Raw genomic sequence first — 26579 nt, 5'->3', positions numbered from 1 at the left:
TTTGTAACTATGTTTAAGTTACAAGATTGAAAAAAAACAAATTCACATGTGCTGTCACATATAACTCAGGTGCTATATTGAGTATTAAGTAAGTGAAAAGCATCTCCTTTATCTTGTCAAACACAGTGGATATCAATGTCACAATATGTCATCTCTGTTTCTTATTTGGGTCTCCCGTTGGTGCATTTCCAGCGCTCTGCTTGAGGAAACAGGGTAGCTCAGCTCCCCTGAGAAACACTTCCAACTTCTAGAGGCCGTCCAGAAGTAGGGCATGTAGCTTTACTTTAACCAGGAGGCTATTTCTGTAAATCAAAAAAACACGACATAAAGTACAGTTGCAGGTGCATGATACAGGTGGACAGGGTGGTGCAGGTGGTTCTTGGTAAGTCACCTGTGGGACAGTATCAGTGAGTCTAGCAGGTCTAGTTTCAACCAGGAACCCAACCAAATCTTTTTTCTTTCCGTTTTAAAGCAACACACTCTGATCCATTTCGCTCTGACAGTTTTGTGAGAACCGTCCTGAACAGAGCCACCATAACAGCTTCTCTCAAGAGGAAACTGATTTCCTTATGCCAGAGGTGAAGAAACAGTTCTCCTGCCAGCCTGATCTACTCCCTATTCTCTTTTATTGTGATTGTAAAAACAAATAATGTTGTATCTTTTCCCTTTTTGAGGGATTTACATCAAGTTCATTTAGCTGCCATGAATCTGACATTAAATGCATATACTGTATGGTTAATACATCATAGCACTTTGGGGATTCTATAAAATACAAACTGTCCCCATAATAGAGACAGTGTGTCATAATTTAAACACAGTCAGTGCATCATGTAGTTGCTCTGCTTTACCTTGATATACTTATGAAACACAGAACATAAGAAAGTGAAACAGTCAGGTGAGAAGTGTGAACTTAATGTACTCTTAAGACACAAGCACACACCTGCATGGTGTCAACCAGACAGCCTATAATGCAAAAATTGCCTGGGACTCTCCAACTGCCTCCAACCCTCACTTTAATCTTCATTAATAATGACTTTATTCAGTTTTTCAAAATTCTTTAGAGCTTTTTTTTTGGTATCTTTTAATTTCTAGGCCTTTTTTCTCTTCAATAATCGCATATGAGATCATTCTCATGTAAACAATTATCTGTGGTGGAGGAAGTAAAAGCACAACATCTCAATTCCTGGATTCAAAATGTTGTTTGAGTAAAAGTAAAGACAAATGATAAGCAATACTTCACGTTACTGGAACATGTAACTTCATGTGGAAAAAGCTTTAGCTTCCTACCTCTCCTGCACAGGTTCTTGTTTACTATGGATTTATGTATAAGTTGGTAAACTTGGACTTTTATAATAATTGTATTTTTTAATATACAAAAATACATAAAGTAAATAATTTTAAAAACTGTAGGGAAAATATCAGTAGTAAATACCTGTTACAAAAATGTAAACAACTTTACATGGGGTAGTGTGATCTAAACAATTCATCATAATTCATTTTTTACATGTAAAACAATTATTTACAAAATATTTAGATTATCTAAAAAGTATGCAGTAAGGTTAGCTGTGAAATAAATGTAGTGGACTAAAAAGTAAACAAAGCCAACACAGGAGAAAACATCTGCACAAACTCGAGCAAGCTGCTGTGCTACTGTCTCTTTAAATATCCCTTCCAGTCCGTTGCCCCGGTAACCCGGAAGCTTCACGTTCTCCACGCGCTTCACAGCTCAGAGTCCTTCCTGTTTTAGAAATTTCAAGGAAGCAGCAGCAACTGGACAGTCGCATATACTGATGGTGCGTGAGTCGAAAAAAAAGCATGCATGCATGCATCTACTGCAAACAGCTGTTCCTCTCCGAAATGTGTTTCGTTTGAAACGATTGTGAAATAAAAGCACGAATGTCTCACTGTGACGTTACCCGCGTGCAGTGGCTCCAAGTAGAGCGACTGCTCACATTCCGGGAGTTGTTTGCAACAGTACGAAACATTGAACAGATGTTGAGAGACTGACAGAGACCAGCCCGAGGAAGCTAAGCGTGTGTAAATTAACGTCTTTTACTGCCTGCAGCGTGGTTTTAAAGCGAGAATAACGTTGCTGTGTTTGCATAATTAATTCAGTTGCTAACAGTTACATGTTTCATTGCAATAATGTTGACAAATAGTTGTTTACGCAGTGTGTTATTGCTGTGTGACTGACCCCTGCTCCGTTTAGTTCAGTGAGCCATACGCTTGAAGCGTGTGCAGGAGTGTAGGATCCTACAGTGAGGTGTTATGTTTGGCTAACTGCCACATTCAGGCATATCCTGTTTATTCTGTCTATTCAGGTACAGACGTGTTAGAGTATGACGTAACACAGTTCATGTGCTCTAGCAGGACGATTTGTAGTTGTTATTTTTCTCATTTTCAATTCCTACATGTGACAGAATGCATCTGAGTGATCTTTGGGAAGGGAGGACCCATGCTCTCTCATCTTTGTGCTGCCATACCTGAGCTGTACATATTGTGGATCACTATGGCCCAGATAGCTGGCCAGGAGGACAGAGAGAAAACTACTGCACTCAAAGGTAAATGTGAATCTGAAAAGCAACTATACTGAACATTGTTTAAAAATGGACATGAAACAAGAATAGGACTACAACCGTTGTGGCCACGTACACTTTGCTATGATGGACCTAAGTTAAGATTTCAACATGTTGCTAGTCTTAGTTTCATAAATGTTTTGATGGACTTGCCGCCTCATTATTTCTTAGCCAACACCTGCATCGTCTCGAACAACGACAACACAAATGTGTTTCTACATTTAAACAGACTCTCCTAGAAAGGCCTGTTGTTTTGACCCTAGTTATGTTTTTATCATGTCTCACTTCAAAATTCAAATCGACAGTGGTCTCATAACACTAATGATATACAGCCTACCTGTTCTTGAAGACGTTCCTACAGTCTCGAAAACTTCCGAAAAGAAGGTGCAGTTCCTGTAAGGGTATACACAACACTAAAGTTTAATGATAGATGGCATTGTGGAAATGTGAAATCCAAAAATATTTTGCCCAAGTCCCACTTGAATACATGTGGCAGAAACGCACTTGTCTTATGTTGCTATAAAGGAGTGTGCCTCTTGAGCTGATTTGTGACTGAATGCCTTTAAAATGTATGTGGCCTATCTGACTCTGAATGGAATCTTAAATTATTTTGTCCCATGACCTTAAAGCGCTACTTACCAATTAATATTTAGCTTTACTAACCTGAACCCCAAGAGTAGATAACATGAGACAGGAAATGTTCCACTTAACCTTGAGACAAACATATGTACTGCGGATCAGATTGTGTGAAAATTGTCAGTAATTGTAATTATTTGATGAGAATATTCATCTTTTCCACCTGCTACGCCACTTGAGGATGATGAAAAGCTTAGTTTAAACGTTAAAGGAAGCGAGTAGGGAGTGACTTTGGCGCAGCCGTTGCTGTTGCTTCATAACTTAACCCAATAGGGAGACGTTATCAAATTCTAATGTTGGTGATGTTGCTAGATATTCCCAGGTTATGATGTTGTGATTGAGATAATGGCATGACATTTTGACTTTGACATTCTTTGAAAGGAAAGCAGCTAGTCACAATTTTTTGCTCACCTTTGATCTTATCTTTTTCTCTTTCTCTTCAGATTTGCTGTCGAGAATAGACTTAGATGAACTAATGAAGAAAGATGAACCTCCTTTCACTTTCCCCAAAACACTGGAGGAGTTTGAATATGCCTTCAACGAATGTAAGTGCATATTTTAGTCTTCAAAGCACACAAAGTCTTCTTTAACAAAAAAAAATCCCACCAAATCCCATATACTCTAAGTGAATAGAATAGAATCCCCATTTTTTCGTCTTGAGACCCCCTCAGATTAATCTTGTGACCCCCTCAGATTAATCTTGTGACCACTGGATGGGTCCCGACCCTGAGGTTGAGAACCTCTGGCCTACAGAGTTAGTTGCTTCCACTTGATTCATGTTTAAGCTGCTGTGATGTAAAAGCAACTCTACCATAATCCCTTATAAGACTAAGACAGTTTTAACATAAACTGTCTGTGTGTAATTACCGCTCTGCTCAGTGTGATGGTCGTTTTTGAATTAATGACCTAAAACTGTCACCTGGGACATTTTGGGTGTAAAGGTGTGTGTCAGTTATTAGTGACAGGAAAGAGCAGAGCTGGTCCCAGAGTGGTGTGGGTCCAGATGATATAAAAGTCTCTTTAGAATTCTCTTGGCTCGCATTAATCAAACCAGGTGGAGAGAAGGAGAAAGAGTTGGAAAGGGGGTGGTGGTTTTGACTCTTAGTATTCCCCTGTAGCCCCTCTGTCTCCCTCTGTCTCCCTCTCTCCTCACCCCCTCTGTTCTCTGTCAGTGTCTCTGCTGGCTGTCTGGCTGGCTGAGTGGGGGACATGTTGTGTACTCTACGGCCCGTCAGTAACCTACTCAGCCTTGCCCTCCGCCTGACGGAGCATTTGCATAACCTCGCTGTGCCTAAGAACAGAGACACGGAGAGTTACCCCCCCCCCCATCCGCCACCCCCCAAACCCCACCCTCAAGTCCCAGCTCAGTCTCCCATGGAGAAATGAACACATTCAGAGACTCTCCATCTCTTCTCCCTCACCCTCCTGTCTCCCCTGTTCTTCTTTTTCTCCCTCTGTCTGTATCTCTCTATTTCTGCCCCTGCCCCACTCAAAATACCCACTTGCAACACAGCTTACACACACACACACACACACACACACACACACACACACACACACACACACACACACACACACACACACAATCTGTATGTCTTGTCAATTTCCACTCAGGCCTGTTTTGGAAGGATAGCATTTCACAGTAGCTCTGGCTTGCAGGCATTTCTATAGCTACACCCAGGCTACAAGACAGGTGGAACAAAAATGTTAATTTGACCATGTAATGATGTGAATACAGACGAGGCTGTGTACAATAGTTTGCAGGTATCTTAATCACTGAAGATGATGGCTTCATCTCGCTAGCCCTCCAGTTTTCCATTACTGGAAATCCAAGGTTATGTACACCTAATTAAGCGGCCAAATTGAGAACAGAATGCTAATTATGACAGAAAAGAGGAGAAAAGTTGAGAAAACGTTATTCCTCTGAGAGGATGTGTTGGGGGAGGCAATGGAGCTGATCACCCCCCACCCCCAGCTCACATTCACACACTCTTCATCTCTCCCTCCCTCATGCACACAGACACACACACGCCTTTCTTACAGTGGGATTTCATTACAGCTCGTCTCTTCCTTCTCTTAGGCAGTAGTGTTTAGATCCTCACCCCTCCATGAATGCATAATTGATTTTCTTCAAGGTACTTTTTGTGCACTGGTTCATCCTAACTTCTCACTCGTCTCCTGCTCTACCTCTCAGGTACTCGTCTGCTTTTTAATGCAACATGATGACAAAAGTAGTACCAGGATTACACGTTGTCTAACGTCTAGCCATGAAAGCAATTTCTGTAATACACAGTGTGTTAGCAATGTAAGATTTATCACATTGATAGAGGGTTGAAAATGGTGGCAATTTAGAAGGAGATGAAAAAAAATGCTTATGCATTCTTTTATCTTGGAAAGATATTATATTTATTTATATCTGAGATGGGTTTCTTCACGTCGTGCTATAATTGAGAAAGTATGAGAACCCCCTGGCTATTTGGGTTAAGTATGTGTACTTTTCAGTGGTTTAGCTCTTACAAATTCTGCAGTCATAAAGGTCAAAATTAAATTTAACACTGTTTAGTGTTTTATTGTGTTGTAGTGTCAACCGCAGGATCGATGGGCTCATTGCTAAGGTATAAACGTAGTGGTTCCACAGCCACACGAGGGTAATTGTTTATTAAGAAAAAAGTAGCACCATTTCTGTCTTATGACTGTTTTATATAAGAATATAACCTGGAGTTGTTGAAAACGCCTCTGTTTCCTGTGTATTATAATAATTCACAGTCAATTCTTGTGTGTTGTAATGGCAACACTGCACTCTTGCAACAATTTACAAACACATACTTACCCCTCGTGATACTTACTGTTTGACCACACCTGGTCCTCCTGGCTCGAGCTGCTGGTGTGTGTTTGTGTGTGTGTGTGTGTGTGTGTGTGTGTGTGTGTGTGTGTGTGTGTGTGTGTGTGTGTGTGTGTGTGTGTGTGTGTGTGTGTGTGTGTGTGTGTGTGTGAGTGAGAGCTGTGCTGGTTAGGGTGACTGGCTGATGCCCAGACAGCGTTCTCAAAGGAATTGCAAGGAGCAGTTGTTGTTGTGGCTAATGCGTGCCAGGCCACCTTTCTCTCACTCAAAAAACACCCTGAGAACCTTTTTCACACCTCCTTTAGTCTTTGCTCTCGGGGATTTCAGGTGGAAAAGACAAGGACAGACCTGTGGCCTGTAGCCAGAGTGAGCTAGGAAGGAAAGGGAGAAAAAGATTGACACAGTTAAAGAGGAAGGGGAGAGGCTTTTAGACGGGTGAAAAGAGGGAGAGAGGGAAAGACAATTTTTGCCATACCAGCTGTCCAGCACTGGCCTGCCAGACTATCCAGAAGGCCGTTGGAGTCGTGACTGGAAGAACGTTGCTTTATCCACCGGCCTTATACCTGCCAGATGGGGGTGGTTGAGGAAGGGAGGATGTGAAAGGACCACCAGACAAAAAGAGAGAGAAAAAAACAAGTGATAGAAAGAGTAAGAGGTCAAGCTTAATTTGCTTAATTTGACAGATAAAGGTACTTTTGCAGGTCCAGTCAGAAATAGTGATCCATTCACTCTTCACACACACACACACACACACACACACACACACACACACACACACACACACACACACACACACACACACATATACAGGAATCCATTATCAGTACAGATGTTTTTTTAACTGCTTTCGTTCTGTCTTTCTCCCGCAGATGGCCAGCTCAGACATATAAAAACAGGAGAGCCCTTTGTATTCAATGCCAGAGAGGATCTCCACCGCTGGAACCAGAAACGCTATGAAGCTCTTGGAGAGGTAACGCATTTCTTTTAAGCTTCCTTCAGGCCATCCACGTTCCACTGGGTCTATTAGGATTTTCTGTCTTAACCAGTTTTAGTAACACAGCATTTCAAGATGTGACAATGGTTGTTAAGTAGTCGTAGAGCAGACATACATGGCCCAGTAGCCCTTATCACACATGGAACTTGCGACATGGTTTAATTATATTGGTGTAAAGCAGAGTGAGTATGGCAGTCATGTTTGCTAATGAATTCTCCCAGATCTGCAAGAAAATGATCTGGGTCAAGTGAGTTACAGTGAATTGCATTCACTATTGTTGATATCTTGGCAATTTAAAAATGGTGGGTTTGTGCAGGATGTCCCGTGTCACGCTAGTAACGATTCTCTCTGACCAATCAGTGTCCTGCAGTGTTTTGATTCCACCTTCTAGTATTGGCTTAGCTTGCTTGGAACCTTGTGGTACCAGAAAAAGTACCAACTACTGTCCACAACTTTTGCTAATGGAAACGTGAAAATAGCCGAATGTTTAACAAACAAAACTGAAATGGACTGCTTGGCAGTAACGTCGCTCATGTGACTCTTATGGATCCCAGCTCTTTTTCAAACATGATGTGGTCATGTTAAATTGCCACACCCTCTACTCAGTAAAATGTGTGTGTAAAAGGGGCTGTGGATCTCTTGCACATTCTTACATACTGGATGAATGGCAGTGTGACTTTCTTTTTAACACCTTAAATGCCAGTACCGAAGAATGGCTTCAACCGAGGCATGTCTTGTGGTCCAGGCCTCGGGTCTGCTGAGGTGACTGTCACCTACTAGTCAGCTTAGCTGAGGCATGAGTTGAGTTTGTGGTCAAATTTTGAAATCCGAACTTGACATCTACTGATTCTGAGAGCCTAAAGGAGATGTGAACTCTGAACATGGGCCTGAGACTGAACCTGGGACCCCCAACCTCCTCACCAGATGAAAGTCCTCTACTAAGCCTTTTGAGACACTAAGAAGGGACGTGATGTCACGATGTAAATAAACAACCTGCCTGGGATGCACACAGTACTGGAGGCCTGTCTATATCTGATGGATGCTTCAGACCTGACAAAGCATGTGCAGAAGAGAATCAACAACTGTCTTCACAGTTTTCCATGATTGTGCAACATGCAGATGCCAACACACATTAGAGACTTTACAGTGACTGACACAGGCAGAACTGGTGTGAATGGCACACGACAGCATGGACAGACACTAAAAACTACTTTAGAACTTTTATGCCACGGAATACCTACAGTCTTCAAATTCTGTCGATACATTTTTTCCACAGTTACTTGATGCTCTTATGAAGCTGCATCACCATATATCCAAACATACACCATCCTAAAGTTTGCCTCTAATTCCCTCCCACAGCACCACCACATGCAACATGCATTAAGATAATGAGACAAATGTTCTTTTGTAATCTGTTGTTTTTTTTGCATCCCCTGCTATGTTGCTTTTAATTGTGTGTGTTCTTTGAAGTTCAAAGCAAAGTGATAGACCCGTTTGTGGGATTACCTGGGTGTTTTTATTATTTCTAATGCAGGTATACAGGAGCTCCTTTGAGAGCCAGCCTTCTGTGAAGGCTTTTTTCCCCTCTTTTCTTTTGCCTGCTCAGGCACTATCCAGCATCTGAAAAGGATGTAGAAACAAACATTTGGTAGCATGCAAGAAGAGGCCCTGAAAGAACACACAGACATTTAACCTAGCTGAACTCAGGCATCGGAGGGGGGCCGAACATTTGGAGAAAATAAATAATCATCAAGCAGGATGTATGCAAATTTTATTCATCTTGTGATTAAAAAAAATGACAGAAGAGTCTTCTTTAGAGAAGAAAAAAGGAAACGGTGTCAATCAGTGTTGATACAAGCTTGTTTAATGAGAACGGATACTGTGTGAGTTGTGCTGCAGGAGATTAACTGGCTGAGAAGAAAGGAGCACCACCTGAATAAGCAGTATTATCTGTCTGTTGTTTTTAGGCCACAGATGATTCAAGAAAATGAATATTGTACCTCTCTCATAAAGTACAAATGCCTTGTTTTTGCTGGTAAGAAATATGCTCCATTATAAATAGACACAGCCACTGAACTGTATGCATTTGGTTGTTAAAGTGGGTTATGCTGCTTAGTCAGCCCCTGCATGTGCGTGTTTAAGGGGGTGTGTCACACAGGCGTACCAGCATGCTTATTTCTGTGTCCGTCTGGCCGACATGTGCAGATTTGTGCTTGAAATCCTCCCTCTATGCCATTTGTTGTTTTTCTAGTCTCTTTTATTATACCTCTCCTTCATTTCTGCATCAAGCAGGATGAGAGAGTTTGTCAGATGTCATGAGGGTAAAGGTAATTCTCAACTCACTCTCTCTCGCTCTCTCTCTCTGTATATATAAATATATATAATAACAACAATAAATAGATATAACATATGATGTGGAATGTAAGAATGTAGAATAAGCGCCAATGCAGACAGGCCTGTTATGGACCAACATCACTTCACAGCACACCCAAATGCCCTCTATCAACCTGCCACCTGAGACGGTCCGAGAACTAGCGACAATTCAGCCTGAGAGCTGTGTAAGATGGCACAAGGACGTGGGCTCATGTGTTGGGCCCCCGGCAGTGTGAATAGAATGGTATCATCATTGCCCCCTAATGTTATATCTCATTCCTTTCTCTCCTTTCCTACCTCCATGCCTCTGGAGGACTGATGGCGGCTTCCTGCTTTGCTACAGTGCAGACACTTTTCTCACCTGCTCTCCATTTTTGCTGCTTTCTTTTGCTACTTTTTTGTACTTATCTCCAAATGCTAAAACTTTAAGGAGGTTTCCTATAACAACTAAACCATTCGTAGGGTGATTTATGACATCTCCGGGTTCTACTTTGAACTGTCTTCTGCTACCCACAACGTTAACGTGACCCAAACAGAACTGATGTGCACAGACGTGTCATAAAGTGTCAGTAAAGTGCCGGACTGGAGACAAGGATATTCATGCTTGAGAAGTCTTGTGAAGTCACGACACTCTACCAATGTCTTCTGTCGGGGAGTTAGCTCATCAGAACTCAACTCGACAAGATGTGAATGAGAGTGTGTGAATGGACGACACCGACTGAAATGATTGTCTTTGGACCCAAAGAACACAGATTAAAAGTATGTGCGCAGCTACAGTGGCTAACGTTATACACTACAAACCAAGCCTGAAATGTTGGTGTCATGGGCTCAGACTGAACTTTTAACATCCACATTAAGACAATTACAAAATAAGCCTTACTTGACTATCACCATATGAACATATCAACAATTAAAGGGCTGATATCTCGGCCGGATTTAGAGAAACTTTATTTTCACTAGACACTAGTGGATCATATATTCCAGTTCTCAGGGATGTCAAAGAATTGACTTTACAATTCAACTGTTGGTTCATAAAGCACGGAATGGTTTAAGGCCTAAATACATTTCTGACATTTTTTTCAAAAACATTTTAAATCAAAACATGGGGAAGCAGCATTCAGTTTTATGCACCATATATCTGGAAAAAAACTCCCAAAAAAGCCTCCTCCAACTCTGTTCTTTTGAACGAGTTTTGCCACTGCATTTTATGCAAAAAACATGTAGCTGCACTGAACTTTGTCTTCTTCTATTTCAGCTTGTGCTAATCTTTTATTCTACTTTGTTTTAATCCCTTTGAGTCCTATTTACCGTGTCCTTTTATATTGTCTTTTTACATTGACTTGGGGTTCTTTTATATCTTGTCTTAGTGCCTTTATGCCTCATGTAAAGCACTTTGAATTGTTGAAAGTTACTTAACACATCTGCCTTGCCTTTCCTCTGTCCATCTCGCCTTCCTTTCTTCCTCTCAGTGTTTTCATATCCTCACGGTCCTGTCTTGTTTTTTGTGTCTGTGTACATGTGTGAGGGGGCTTTGGGGGTAGAGGCTGTATTGTTAGACACATCACAGCACCAGATGTCCAATTTGCACTTCAGCTTGGTCTGAATGGAGGGACGGATAGAGAGAGGGAGAGCGAGGATGTTGGTGTGATGGCCTCCAAGAAAGATGGAAAAGAAAGAGATGGGAACAAAATTTGGGTTGAGCACAAGAGCAGTGAATAATAATATTTTTTTTTATCTATAAAAAACAATTCAAGAATATTGCTTTTGCCTAGAAGCTGCACTGGTCAACTTTGTTTTGGGTACCATGGACTATATGTACATATAAGTTGAGGGCAAATGTGTCCATGAGCATGTGTGCTGCAGTTAAACGCCTGAGAAAAAACTATTACCCATTAAGTTAGACTGCAGCCTAATTTGTTTGGCAGTTCTATTATTAATGCAATAAGAATCATTAACAAACTTGAATCAGTAGAAATTGAGATTGAATGATGTAAGGTGCACAAAAGAAAAATATAATCTATAGAGACATGCAAGCCATTGCAACCACTAGAAAGAGACACAGAAGCAATAGAGAGGAGGACGGGGTATCTGTTAAACGTTGAACTGACGCAATGACTGTGAAGGTGTACATAGATATACATGGCAACTCATGACACATGCTTTTGATCGCATGAATCAACCAAAAAACTACATACAATCATAGGTTCAATGGAGCAAATGTCGGAAATTATATATTGAAGTAGAGATCAAGGCAGGTTGAGGAAAGGGGATAGAAAAGATCAATAAAACAAAAACTAAATCACACAAATGCAACTGTTTGCATTTGAATTTACTGTTAAGAGTACAGTGTACACAATTTTTTCTTTTACCCAGAGTCAGCTTGCTCGCTGATGCCTTTTTATGTCTGTCTATGTAGTCTGAAGGTATGGCAATAGCACACAAAGGGGCATCTATTGTTGTCTGTCTCTGGATAAGTAGGACAAATCTGAAGTGCAACTGAAATATCCCTTTATGTCCTGAATGCACTCTATAAAGAATTTAAGCACCGACTTATAGGATCTTATTCTCTGGTATTTCTACTTACCTCAGTTTGTAAATTGTAAGACGTATTGGTGTAATATATTCTTTATTGTGTTCCTTTCAATTCTGTTTTGTCATATAAGAACTCACAGACTGTTGGTGTGGTGACATTGTCCATCCATGGCTCTGACTGTTATCTTAATGGCCTTATTACAGCTGTAGTGCACACTATCTGCGCAGTGTTGCTCAGTGCAGCGGGGTCACCTCAGCCTGTGTAGGTGTCAGTTGTAGTCTAATTCCTGTGATTCGGTGATGAATCTCTCTGATAGAAGACAAGCATAGGGTCTGGCCCAGATGGAGCTCTATTAAGCTGTTAATAAATGAGGATTCTGCTCTGCTCTGCCTGCATCTGTGGAATGGGAGACACACACACACACACACACACACACACACACACACACACACACACACACAGCGTCAGAATATTATAATGAAGTAAAGCTAGCCAGATGGCTGAATTAGAAAGCCGTCTCTCTCTCTCCTTTTCTCCCTGTCTCTCTGTCTCTCTCTCTCTCTTCTTCTGTTTCTTGCACTCTCTGCTGTCTCTCTGTTATCTTTTTTTTCTCTATCTGTCTCCCTCTGCTTCCACATTATGGATGCTGGGCGTTGTCATAGCAGTGACCAGCTGGCCAACGTTTAAGGCCCTGCTGAAGTGCCCTTGAGCAAAATACTGAGGAGAATGGCAAAATAGTTTTAATTTTCTTTCTTTCTTATATTATAATAATAATTTAGTTCATAGTAACCTGTGTTATACCTCTACCATGTGCATAAATTACAATATCATCTACATTTAATTTGGATGCTCGACTCCGGACAGACAATATATGCAGTAAAATATGTGGGATGTAATGCAGATCACAGAGGAAGACCTGTGGTGAGTCTGTGTCCAGCTCGTTGATTGTGTACTTGTGAAGTTAGCTTACAGTACTATCTAATACGCTGAAATCATTCATTCATTCACATTGCTGCAATGCAAATGTCATCATCTGCCAGTGGCCGTGCAGAAGTCTTTGTGTACATGCAGGTTTAGCCTTTCGATTATTACATCAGATGTTGTGTTTTTATGTTTTTCCACAGGAAGTAGTGGACACTCAACATTAACAAAAAAGAGATGAATGCCATTATTAAGTTATTAATTAACAAACGACCTTATGAATCAACTTTAAAGAGTCATAGAGCCATTCATGAAGTGTTGTTATCAGGCCCACAGTGTGAACCCCGGAGACAAGCCTCCAAACCGCTCTTAAAGCATCAGGAGGTCCCATACCAGTCGAGGACCATTTTGTGAGGAAGCTAATAGGTTCTTTCTAAAGAGGGATTTTAAATGACAGCTGTCTGCCCGGAGTCACTGACTGCCATCACGTCTACATTCCCAAAACACTTAAACACTGCGCTGCAGCTTCTGCTGAGAGCACGAAGGAGGAAGCAGACACAGTCAGAAAAAAGAAATGGTTGCAGGGAGTGAGTGAGGTGGATTAGAGTTGATGAAAGAGAAGGGAATTGGACTGGGGGCTGGGGTTTGAGTGGGGTGTTAGAGAAAAGACAGGAGGGCTAAGAGTTACATCGCTGGCATCTGTTGTTACCGCCGGCACCCAGGGTGGCATACAGTTCTTTACTTTGAGTTAGACCTCCGCCAGCTTCGCAGTTAACACCTGAGGAGGTCATTACGATGCCATTAGGATGAGTAGTGCTGAGAGTGAGAGAGAGAGGGATATCTACACTAAGTGTAAACAGTCTGTCTGTCAGTCTGCGTCTGAGAACTTTCTCTTCCCCTGGAGAGCCCGCTCTCCTCTGACAGAAGAATGACAGAGGCCTCATGGGAATTACAGCAGTCTCTCTCTCTCTCTCTCTCTCTCTCTCTCTCTCTCTCTCTCTCTCTCTTTTTCCCACGCGGACTGACAGATCACAGATTCACAACAATAGGCTCTATTTTAATACCACTTTTTGTTGGTACACAAGGCTGACTTAAAATAAACAACCTTTCTATTGCCTCATGCTCTCTCTCATTTTCACAGTCTCTCCCTTTGAGCATGCTTTGCTCTTGCTGCCGCTGTTGTGCTGCATTGTTCGGGGGGGATTGTCTTCTTTTCTTCCTTTTTCTTCCTCTCCTCTATTCTCTGGAGAAGAAGGAATGCTTTCCTGGGTGCAGTCGGTGATACGGCATGGAACAGCCTTTTCAGTTTCATTATATAAACAGCTTTGATGCCTCTTCTTGCTCTCTGGTTTCTATGGCTAAGTGGCTTTTGAAGAGAGCTCTGGACTACAGAGACAAGAGGTGTGTGTGTATGTGTGTGTGTGTGAGTGTGTGTGTGTGTTTGTGTCTGTACATGAGTGTCTTGTGTAAGTGCTGCTGTCTTGAGTACATTTGTGCTCATGACTTACACTGAGATAGTTCAATCAGATAAACCACTATGGCTTAATGGCCTCACAAGGCCGTAAAACAGCTTGGTAACTGACTTCTGATCACTCAAAATGTGTTTTTAAAAACATTTTTATGTTTGAATCTATATTTCACTTTGACATTATTAATTTGGTCTTAAAGAGTCTTAAATCTATCTTGATGAAACTGTCCAGAGACAGGTCATGTTTTACGATCCTCTCCCAGTGCTGGTTTCAGATCATTGCTTTCTCTCCTCCCCTATAATTACCTCAGATTCTTCATTGTTGTTGACCATCTTAACCTTTATGTTAAAAACATATCGACTTGCAGCCACAATGGTCTTCATTAAGAACTTGGCTTAGTGTGTGAGAGTGATGAAGAGATTGGTATGGGGATGGCCTGAAGTTTGCAAGCAATTGATGTCACAGCCCACCCACTTAAGGGTCTCTTATCGAGGCCATGTACTGTACTGTTCTCTCCCCATCCATCCCTCCTTCAACGCTACGTATCCTCTCAGCTGTTCAATGCAGTGGGAGCTGGCTCAAACTTCTGGCTCCTGGGGATTGCTTCTCCATGTCCCCCTTCTTGTCTTCCTTCTTTCCTCCCACTGAGCCCTCCTCTAAGTCCCTTCCTTCCTCCCTGATCCCTCTCGTCTTGCTTCATCGCCACAATGCTTCCTCCACACAAACAAACCACACACACACACACAGAGGTGACCTCAGCCGCAGAAGGTCTACTTCATACTCTCCCACGACCGCTCTCACGGTCATGTTAGAAAGCTCGCTGTTGTTCGAGGATACACCATCAACCGGCTGTCCTATGGTCGATTGAAACTCCACTTTTACCCGTTTTTGCTCTGTTAACCTTATTGAAGGCTGACTTTGTCAGTGAGGGTTACATAGTTATAAATGTTTCTTAAACTGTCACTCATGGCCATTGCTCTTTGTCTTTAGATGTAAAAATTGTTCAGTCTTGGACTTTGGCCCTCACTCTTTATGACAGAATTTTATCTTACGTTGACATTTCAGATAATGTTGCACCATAGACTGTATATAAGAAGTGGACGTAGTCATCATGACGTCATTTGTGGACTGCCGTTTTGAATACTCGTGTTTGTCGCCGTCTTGGATTACAGCCGTCGCCATGTCGGAAGTGACCATATTTTGAATGCTGAGAAGTGACATAGAGACGTCATATATGGCTCTGGTAGCGGGCGCGACCTGTCAATCACAGTAAACCCACCCTAAACCATACTCCACTTTATGGTCTATTTTACTCTAAATGGGACCATAATTTACTAAATGAGCTTCATGCTGTAATGAAGAAGACTTGAAACTAGCCATTGAGACCATAAACTCATGTTTACAATGTTTACTGAGGTAATAAATCAAGTGAGAAGTAGGGTAATTTTCTCATTGACTTCCATACAATCAGACTTCTTTTTGTAACTGGAGGGGTCGTGCCCTGCTGGTCAGTAGAGAGAATGCAAGTTTTAAAACACTTCTGCATTGGTTTCACTCGGCAGAACCGGAGGTTGCCGCCTGTGTTGCACCCATATCTTGTCAGCCTGAATGATATTACATATTTGTAGCAGATAAGAAGGACATTGTAAGCATGTTTATGGCCATGAAACCTATTGATTTGAATTGATTTGGGCAGCTTTTATCTCTCTCTCTCTCTCTCTCTCTCTCTCTCTCTCTCTCTCTCTCTCTCTCTCTCTCTCTCTCTCTCTCTCTCTCTCTCTCTCTCACCGCCCTTGCATCCCTTCTCTTTGTGTGTCTTATATTATGTGGCAAATCCACTCCTCATGCTTCTCCTATCGTCTGATGCTGACAATGCAGGCACTCAGCATTGCTTCCTGCAGGCATTTCATTAAAGCACTAATAACACATTGGTAATTAGGTGACAAAGAGGCTTTTCTTATTGTACTGATCAGCTGCTGAGACATAGTCCTTAGAGGCCCACACAGAAGGAGGTTGTGTGTGTGTGTGTGTGTGTGTGTGTGTGTGTGTGTGTGTGTGTGTGTGTGTGTGTGTGTGTGCGTGCGTGCGTGCGTGCGTGCGTGTGTACGTTTTTGTGTGTCTCTGTTTTTTCTGAGTTGTATGGCTCTGCTCTAAGTCTATCCTAGTATTGTTCTTTTTTCAACTCTTACTTTGGATCTTGTTTACCGCAAAGGTAATCTGGCTGCAGGTTTTATTATGAACTTAAGCGTACAGATGACCACACAGTCTGTATACAAGCTTGGATATTAGATTCTTATTTATGATCTACAGTATCCTTTTATCAGTGGAAATGCATTTACACAGCAAAACTTGCATTCTTTCTACTTTTCTCTCTTCTCTTGTTCCCTAGTTTCTCTCCTTATTCTATATCAGATGGTTCTCGAGCCACCTGAGGCGCTGAACAAATAACCTAGTGCAAATGAAATTTCCTGTGAGGCTTATTGATGTCATTAAACACTAGCATACTGAGGCCTGGAATCATTTTAGTCTTCATCAGACCGGCTGACATTTTAGTGAATTAGCTGTTGGAGGTTTGGTGGGTTTGGATGAGGTGGGGTTGTTTTAGCTCCTCTAGCACTTTTCCCCCCTTCACAGGGTCAAATGCTAGAATCGATCATCTCATTTGGTCCGTCTGCTGGCCTTTGATTGACTGTCATAAAGCTAATATTTGTCTGGTGCCTAATGATATTCTTGCATGCTGTTCTTTTAAGCATTAAACCAAGTTAGCATTGAGTTTCTTTTGAGGATGAAAGAGCATGATAATATTATGATTATCATGAGGATTCACATTTCACTTAAAAGCATTCATGCCATTCATTTGTTTGGAGTCTGGAACATGTAATTTACGGATATGGATAATTTCATTGTCTCTCGATTGAGATTTCAGAGCGTGGTCAAATGAAAATATTTTGATTTGTATATGCCTAAAATACTCGCTTTTCACTTTTTGGTACTAATCCATTACTTTTGTTTTGTTTTGTGTTTAGGGTCAGTCAGTTGGTCACTCTCTCTTTGTAGCTCTTCACTGCTGGCCTTTGGTTTCCTGAATTAGTCTGATGCTTCAGAAGCCAACCAAAGTGAGAAGTCACTACAGAACAGGAAAGCATGTCGCTCAGCTCGCCCTTATGGTCCCTCCACCCATCATTGTATTGTTGTGACATGAATAGGGAGTTTGTCATTGCACGTGTTTGTGAAACATCATCAGAGCGACAATAGCTCCAACACAGCTCACCGCCGGCGGCAGTGTGCCCCGTCATTTGTTATCACCACTCCTCTGTCTTCCTCTCACAACTGATCAAAAATCGAAATCTGTTCCACAAAGTGCTTCTCTGTTCTCAGTTGAGCAGGATGTATGGAGAAGAAAAGAAGGAAAGAAGAAATAAGGAAAATGGAGAAGAAAGTTGTTAATGTCACTGAACCATGAAAGGCTTGGCCTGGGGTTGGAATGATTCGGTATACAAGGTTCTTTAGTGCTGTGGCTGCGGGGATAAACATAACTTACATCAGCCCTTCGCTTGTACAGGAGATTTCCTCTCCTGGCACTTACAACCTCAACACTCTAACTGCACTGTGATTCTCACACACACACACACACACACACACACACACACACACACACACACTACGATCCAGACTCTTTCAAGTAGCTCAAGTAACACATACACACTCATACCAGAGGGCAAACAAGGGTTTTGAATAGTATTTTTTATTCTGTTTGCATGCATGACAGTGGTTGCTATTACTTGTTCACACATACATACATAGTTTAGTTGGCTTTTGTTGGATGGATTTGTATAAACAGCAATACTAAAATATTAATTGTATTAGACCGTATTATCAATGTTATCTCTGACTGTGTGTGTGTGTGTGTGTGTGTGTGTGTGTGTGTTCTGTGTCTTTTTTCTCTCTCCAGATCATCACTCAGTATGTTTATGAGCTGTTGGAGAAAAAGTGCAACATGACTAAAGCAATCCTGCCAGTAAGTACCCTGAGTGAAAAGAGGCATTTTCCTCTTTGAATTATGCCCTTGAAGATTAAAGGGAGTATTAAATATGAAAATTGGCGTAAATGCTTAGGCTTCAGAGTGTGATTATGATATTGAGTGTCCTGTTAAAAAAAATAAAAATAAAGAAAAGGGGATTGTGAGGAGTCAGCTCTCCCCATTCTCTATCAGTCTTTGTCTTTCTCTTTCTATCTCACTCACTTTCTCTCTTACTCCCTCTCTTTCTGTTACCCCCTCCTCTGCCCACATCCTTTGTGCAAAAGTGTCTCCTCAACAAATTAACTGTATTGTGACGTGTCATTTCAAAGGCGCAGAGGCGCAGCATGCTGATGCTTAATCTGTTTTGCATTCATTCGCGCTGAAGGGGACTTTCTACTCTGCCATCACAGAGTTATTCTTTGCCCAGCTCATCCAGGCTCAGAGCACACACTTGATCCCTTTTTATTTGTTGTTGGAAGCACGTTTGTCTCTTTTTGCCCCCCTCTACCCCTCCATCCCTGCTCCGTTTCTGTTTATAAAAGTTGGGATCATTTTTCAGGCTACGTTTATAGGGATGTTAGGCAGAGCTGGTGTTTAGAAGCACAGCAGAGTTAGCTCCAGTGCTAACAGTGTCCATAAATCACCTAGCCAGGGACTCAGCGCCTTTCATTAGCCTCCATACACTTTTACTGGTTTATCTGCTTGGCCTATTTATCTCATTATTCCTCTGGAAAATTGCTCTGTTCTGCTTTTCTGTTGCCCACCCGCCTGCGTGTATATGGCATGTGTGTGTGCGCGCGTATTTGTGTATTAGTGGTGGGTCTGTCCACCTGCGTGGCATTGAACTTGTGACCGCAGATTTTAAGAAGATTAACCACAGCCAAGTATAGGGAGAGGGAATGAGGGAGCACAAGAGAATAAAGGGTAAGATTTTCTCCCCCACTCGGCTCTCTTTGTCTGCTTGGATTAAGTTCTTGCAGCTGCCACCCATGGCTTTTATGGACAGTGTTTGTCTCCTTAGAGATTCTTCCAGGCATACTTGGGAGAGATGCAAAGACGTATGGGATGTGGACGGAGCGCATGCACGCACACAAACACTCACCAACTCACTTAGCCTCTCTTTTTGTCTGTATTCCTTTCTGCCTGAGTTTTAATCACATAAAGACTGCATTTTAATCGTGATTATTGATGATTAGTGTGCTTATGCATATGAGCTTTTACAATTATAAAGGCCACAGAGGAGAAGGTCATTTCTCATTAAACACATGTAACACAAGACAGTTTCCAGCGTTTCACTTCATAATCATTATCAGAAGATTCTTTGAAGCAGCAGAAATCACAATTTGATCACTTTTAGCTGCCGTTGCATGGTAACAGCAAAGATTCATTTTTGAGTTATATGTCCCCAAAGTCTATAATGTCATAATCAAAACCTGTTGAGCAGTTTAAAAAAACAACTGAACATCATTGGGAAAGAATACATTTTTCGGTTGTCCATTAGTGACACGATAACCTGTGCTTCCCTGAACCTTTAGGTGGATGCTACAGAAGATGAAGCCACCAGTTTTATCTACCTGAGCCCAGATGCCTTATCCAACCCTTCTAAGCTGCTGGTGCTGATCCAGGGCAGTGGTGTGGTGCGGGCCGGTCAGTGGGCCCGTAGACTCATCATCAACCAGGACCTGGACTCAGGGACACAAATCCCCTTCATCACCAGAGCCATAGAGGTAGGGGGCACAACAAAAGAAGTTCAATCCATTCTGTTGGATGTTGAACAGATTTTCTGATCTCTGATCCAAGATGTCTTTTTTCATGTTTCACAAAGAGGGACTGGGTAGGCTTAGTGCACCGAGGACACTGCATGTAACATGTTATCGTGGAGCTAGTTCTTAATACTTTACATTTACATTCTCTTTATTTTCTTCTAGTTCTTTCCTTCGCAATGAGTATACACTGTGACACATCTTTGGTACGTTTGGTAGTTTTATGGGTCTCCTGAGTGAACAATTCATGCAGTGTGTTCATCGTGTGGTCGTTTGTATCACCACCAACACAGTGTTTAGCCTGATGGGATATTGCTGTGGCACAATGTTTATTTGAAAAGCAGGCGTGGATATTCCGGGGCTGTGGAAGGAGTTGTGACAGAAGCAGAGTTTCGTATTTGGCTGGAGGTTTGAATGTGATTGTGGGTTATTTGCTGTTGCTGTGTGCTTTCATAGCTCAGACTTAGGATGTACGGCATCGACTCAATTCAGTTGAACTTCCTTTTGTGTACAATTTACTCGAGCAAAGTGGAAAAGGAAACTTTGTCCTGTGGTCATATGAGAAATGATATGATGCTGAATAATTTCTGAACCCCACAGTATCATAGAATAACATAGGCAAATAATAACAAGCAGACATTCATTCACAGGTGCAAACATACTCATACTCTTGAATGATACTATTACTGCACACTCCTCAACCCAGAATTGAGGTTTATATTGATCTTGTTAGTTAAATGAAGCATATTCTTCAACCTAATCATCATTGTACAAGAAAACATTTATGCATTCTCATAATGCGCCATTCCTATGTCTTCCTGTGTATTCACGAGTGAATGAGCTGAGAGAGAGGAAGATGTAATGTAAAATATAGATTACTTTTTCTTTTCCCACTATATGATCACATCCGTGTTTATACATATGTGTGTCAGCAAGCAAAGGGTGGCTCTGCCTGTCTTATTATTTTCATCCCCATCTCTGTGCTCATTTGTCAGCCTGGCCACGACTACCTGTGTAATTTCATCGGCCTGCTGTTCAAATTGACTTAAGGGAGATCCTGCTCTCCCTCTCCCCTTGTTCCCTCGTTTCGTCCATCTGAATGCCATAAAGACTTTCACTGCTGTGTAAAGCCCACTCCTGCTGTGTACAACAACGGGGGGAGGTTTGTGTTGCGTGCGTGCGTGCCCATGTGTGTGCTAACAGATGATTCAGCTACCCCAAGTCTTTGAATTACAGTTACCTGAGCTGGTATTACAGTTGGAGAAGGCAGGGTTGCACTGCGGAAAGCCAAAGTGACAGCTTCGATATAGAGAACATGGTGTGTGTAGTGCGAGTGCAGCTCATTCATCATGGTAAACAAGAAATCGTGTTCTTACACTCTGACAAATCATCATCCAGGCATTTACCACACACAGGCCTTGTACTCTGTGTGTGCACTGGAAAGACAGGCACACCCATTTACAGTCAATTCATGCTGTCCGCATCTATCACTGGCATGTTTGTGGTTTTTTATGTCATACCATGAAATTTGTGTGGATGTAATGTTTTTATTTTAATGTTCAAGAGTTAAAGCTACTATACAACCTGAAGAAAGAAGGTGAATTTTTGATTGAACATACTTTTACATTTTATACCTTAATTTACAGGAACGTAGCACCCAAGGAATGAAATGTGTTTAATCTAAAAATTCACAAATGAATGACAGCTCAGAGAAATGACAGGTCTGTGACACAGCAAATACAGACAATTAGACATTATTTTGGATTTACAAATTTACTAAGTACAGTGTTGGGTCAAATGTTGGCATTTTGATTATACTTTTTTATCATGTTTAGACGAGGCTCCATTTTCCACGAATGTTTCGTGTCAACAATCCGTTGCCTCGAGTGTGGCCCATGTGAAGTTACTCATGAGAAGTTGATTGGAAATTGAAAGCGCGCAGCAAAGGGTCAACCGGAGTGCATTCTGCAAATATGGGGGGAGCTTGTGGCTTTGCAAAACACATGAGCAAGCACACACACATACACAGATAACGCAGTTAATTTGACTCACTACTAATGTAGTGTGTGTGTGTGTGTGTGTGTGTGTGTGCATGCATTGCAATTCTATGGTGTGTATTGGCTTGCACATTCTTGTGTCAAAGCACCTCTCTGAAATTCTTAGCCATATTCCTCGGAACTTCGAGTCAGCCTTTCCTCTCTTCCGATGGGAAAAATAGCTGATTTCGCTCTAGTTAATCAGGCCCTTTACACAACATACACGTGCAGGCACACACACACACACACACACACACACACACACACACACATAATCACAACGTGAATCTCGGGGCAGCCTGTGTCTTACATACCATTTATGCCCCATAGCCTCACTCTGCCTCCCATATCCACCACGCTCCTGTCAAAAGATATCACAATCTTTGTCATGCTGCTCTATGATGATGACACATTAATAAGCTGGCAAAATGTATATGTTAAAGATGAGTCTAAAATATCTCCGCAAAGACACGTGCACACCAAGAAAACATACAGACAGAAATGCATCACATCAGGCATAGGGTATGCTTGTGGCATTTGCCACAGTGTACAGTGCCACTGGGTTAAGGGGAACGTTGTCTTGCATGTTGTCTTTGTGTGCATGTGTGTGTGCACTTGGAAGGGGTTCTATTCCCGTATCCTAGAGTTAAAATGACAGGTGAGAGGAGGATGCTCCATCATCAACCATTGAGTGGAGGAAAGAGGTGGAAAAGAGGAATATGAGATGGAGGAGGATGGGGGATGGGGGGGTGGGGTGGATGCAGAGACAAAGACGGGTTATGATTGGTGGACGGAAGTAGAAAGAAAGCGAGGGGTACAGAGAGGATTGAAGCCGGAAGAGAGAAATGAGGAGGACGAGGGAGTGACTGCAAATGGGGTGGGACTGGCAGAGAGAGAGAGAGAGAGAGAGAGAGAGAGAGAGAGAGAGAGAGAGAGAGAGAGAGAGAGAGAGAGAGAGAGAGAGAGAGAGAGAGAAGGCAGGCGTCTGACAGCTCCACTACTGGGAGAGGGCCTCTTAATGACAGCTTATTCCTTCATGATTTCAATTCCTGACAGTCGACAGGTCTGCTTGTTGCATCATGGCAGCTGTATCATTACCTTCTGGCCCTGTCACTGCTCTGCATCCTGAGACTGAGATGGTGGAGGTGGAGGGTGGGCGCTGTGGAGTTTGCAGGGGATGGGGGGATGGGAGATAGAGGAAGAGAGAGATTGTGAGGTTACAGTCAGAGTAATTGAGGAAGGATGGGATATTGAAAGGTGGGATGATTAATTTGTGTCCAAATTTTAAAGAAAACTTACGAATTCTGTTGTGAGGCCTTACCTCTCCTTTATCCATTATCTGTTCGAGACACAACATAGTTGAGAAGCAGGAAGCCATCATTTTTCCAGTACCTTTGTCCTTTTACTTTGAATCACTTCTTAACCATTTTCCCCCAATTTTTCCAGCAGTCGCCATCTTTCGTTTTTGCAGACGTTAGCTATTGGCTATTGGTTTAGAAAAACTTCCAAAGTAGTTTGTTTTCGTCTGGGGTAAACATCTCTATGTTTCTCGATGAACAAGTCATCTTTGTCAGCTATAGTCAAGATTTTTGTAGAAGTTCAGTTGGTGGTGCTGTTTTTTTTTCAGATGGTCAAAAGTATTCATCTTGTTTTCATTGTTTTTTATTTAATCTCTGTTTCTGTGCATTCAATAATATTTCAAATATGAATGAATTCATCCACACTCTCAACCTTGACAACTCTCCGAAGTGTTAACTGCATATATGTATACACACAAACCACAACTATAAACTGTCTGCGAGAACTACTTAATTCAATTTAGAAGTTGCTAATACAAAAACGGGTCTATAATCCCTGGAATGCCCCCTCCTTCTTACCCCCCTTCTCTCCATCTCTCTCTCTCTCTCTCTCTCTCTCTCTCTCTCTCTCTCTCTCTCTCTCTCTCTCTCTCTCTCTCTCTCTCTCGATAGTGAGTCAGGCTCGACACTGGAGACCCACTGGAAAGGAAGAGGGGGTGTGGTGTTTTCAAAAGTGTGTCAAAAGCCTAGGGGTTTGTATCTGCCCAGAATTTCAATGGGAAGCTGAAAGGGGGCAGCAAAGCAGACAAACTTAAACACAGAAATCCTCTTTTAATTTCTGTCATGCTGCCCACCCTTTTCTTTTTTTTTTAGCTTGATGATGTCCTCTTCAACATCAGCTGCACACTCTGGCACCTGCCTGTGTTGTGTCACGGGCCTGCGTGCTGTGAGGATATATCTCTCTCTGTCTCTCCAATCACCATTTTTCCTCCTCCTCCTTTCTCATTAGTTCCTCTAATTCCCCCCGAGCTGTGAGTTAACCTGTTTGTATGTATGTGTGTGAGTGTGTAGCCCAGGTACAACATTGTACATACAGTGCGTGTACAGCCTATCTTGGGGCATCAGGTGGCTACAGAGGCTAGACAAGATATCATTCTTTCCAGCCAGCCAGGTTTTGCCAGAGGACAGTTTCTGTATGTACGTGTGTGTGTGTGTGTGTGTGTGTGTGTGTGTTTGTGTAGAGGTCAAAAGATGCGCCCTCTTGCCATGGCCTTGTAATAGCAGCCCTGCAAGCATTACACAAACACACACACACACACACACACACACACACACACACACACACACGCGCGCACACACACAAGCATACACACACCTCCAGGTGGGAAGGTCCCAGCACATCCCGCAGCTCAGATCAATGCACTTGACACCTTCAAAGGCGGGTGTGGGGCCTGGACTTGCTCTGGGGTTAAACCTCTTTTAAATAGCATCCCGCGGGAATGTAGCTGTCAATAACCCACCATAATTACCGGGGCCAGGCCCGCCAAGGGCTCGGCTGCACAGGCCAAATTAAAAATTGATCAGAGGGAGAAAAAACATTATTTTGTGGTGGTATTCCCTGTCCTAACAGCACTGCTGCTGCCGTATGTGAAATCCCATCAATTGAGGTCCAAGCTAGATATCTAGAGAGCTATTTATCTATCTATCTGCCCCCCTTCGTCCAGATGAACAATGGAGTGCTGTCCCTGTTGTAAAAAGAAATTTGCATGTTAAGTGTCTTTCAGCTCTGTGTGTGTGTGTGTGTGTGTGTGTGTGTGTGTGTGTGTGTGTGTGTGTACATGCAGTACATGAGTCTGTGCATACTGTATGAGCATGCAGCTGATTGTTATGTGCTCCGGGTAATCGTACATCATCCCCTGTCTGTGTAGTGGATGTGTGTGTGTGTATAGTGGATGTGTGTGTGCACACACCTTGTAGCAGTATATTGATTGTGGTCTCATTGAGTTTCTCTTGGCAGGGAGCCTTTATTTGTCAGTCAGAGAACGATATGAAGAAGATATGTTCATCCTCAGGCTTCCTTTAGGAAAACACACAGGCTATTGTTTCACAAGACACTGATGAATGACACCGACAGTTTACAATGGGTTTGAGGTATTTTCTAAACACACACTGTCGGTAAAAGGTCATAGCACATGGTTATTATCATTGTTTCTATACATCATGGGTGTAGGACATGTTCTTCGCATTCAGTATTAAGCCCTATTTAAAATGGATTTTCTTTTGGGAGGTCCTGTCATTATCATAATTACCAGTGGCATCTGTAATTTGCATCCATTGCAAATCTGCCAGATACATAATTCACTCAAGTGTTTGAGGGGGAGCATGCATTATGACATTTTACATTTGGGGTAAGCGCAGAGATTCAAGGGAAAACACACAGCAAATGGTGTGGTGTTAATTAGTGTTGATTGGCCTCCATAAACACAGGAAGTTATTTTAACACTTTCAGAGGTACAGCAAATTAACTCTTGCAATTGTACTGTGCAGATATCATTTATTTTGTGTAAAGTACCTCTGTATTTACTCACATAGCACATGCAAATTGCATTAGAGGATTCCTCCTCTAAAAGTAATCCAATTTGAATAGCGTGACTTTAAACATAGTGCTTCAGATCACTTGTTCCCAAAGTGGCGGCTGCGGAACCCCGGGGTGCCATAAAAACTGTCCAGGGATGTGGCAAGATTTGGTTCCAATTTTTGTGGTTCCGTTTTGATAACATTGTATCCCACATTTTCACAGAGAATAGACCTAAAATAAATGCAGATAATAGATATTTACTATGACATTCTCAGCTTAAAGGGGTGCAAGAGAGTGTGTTTGTGTCTCGCTGTGCCTTTGTTTAAGAAAAGTTTGGGAACTACTGCTGTAGATTAAAAAAACTGAACATGACAAGTTCAGATAATACAGTTAGTTTGTTACACTAGTTTGTACACACTCAGAGGGAAAGAGAAACTTTTACTTTCTGAACGTGCGGTATGTACACAAGCGTTCAAACATACTGTATATGCGTGGTTGATAAAGTTGTTGAGAGTTGTTTGGTGTGTCAGTTTCCAGGC

At 42.1% G+C, this 26579-nt stretch overlaps 1 protein-coding gene across 2 annotated transcripts in view; it reads left to right on the top strand.

The window, feature by feature from the left end:
* Positions 1-1745: 1745 nt before the first annotated feature.
* Positions 1746-26579, top strand: part of arb2a (ARB2 cotranscriptional regulator A) — a 143481-nt gene continuing 118647 nt past the window's right edge. The window contains exons 1-6 of one of the 2 annotated variants that reach the window (XM_068703746.1): positions 1746-1793; positions 2421-2561; positions 3656-3757; positions 6924-7024; positions 18297-18362; positions 19901-20092. In XM_068703746.1, the coding sequence (XP_068559847.1) occupies positions 2456-2561; positions 3656-3757; positions 6924-7024; positions 18297-18362; positions 19901-20092 (567 nt within the window). In that variant the 5' untranslated portion in view covers positions 1746-1793; positions 2421-2455. The remainder of the gene's footprint in view (positions 1794-2420; positions 2562-3655; positions 3758-6923; positions 7025-18296; positions 18363-19900; positions 20093-26579) is intronic. The other variant, XM_068703747.1, reaches the window with a different exon arrangement.

This window comes from Cebidichthys violaceus, unplaced genomic scaffold (genome assembly GCF_023349555.1).
Source record: "Cebidichthys violaceus isolate CVI_PGR_0920_01 unplaced genomic scaffold, fCebVio1.0.p SCAF_9, whole genome shotgun sequence".
NCBI classification, from domain to species: Eukaryota; Metazoa; Chordata; class Actinopteri; order Perciformes; family Stichaeidae; genus Cebidichthys; species Cebidichthys violaceus.
This window is presented reverse-complemented; position numbering and strand designations above follow the sequence as displayed.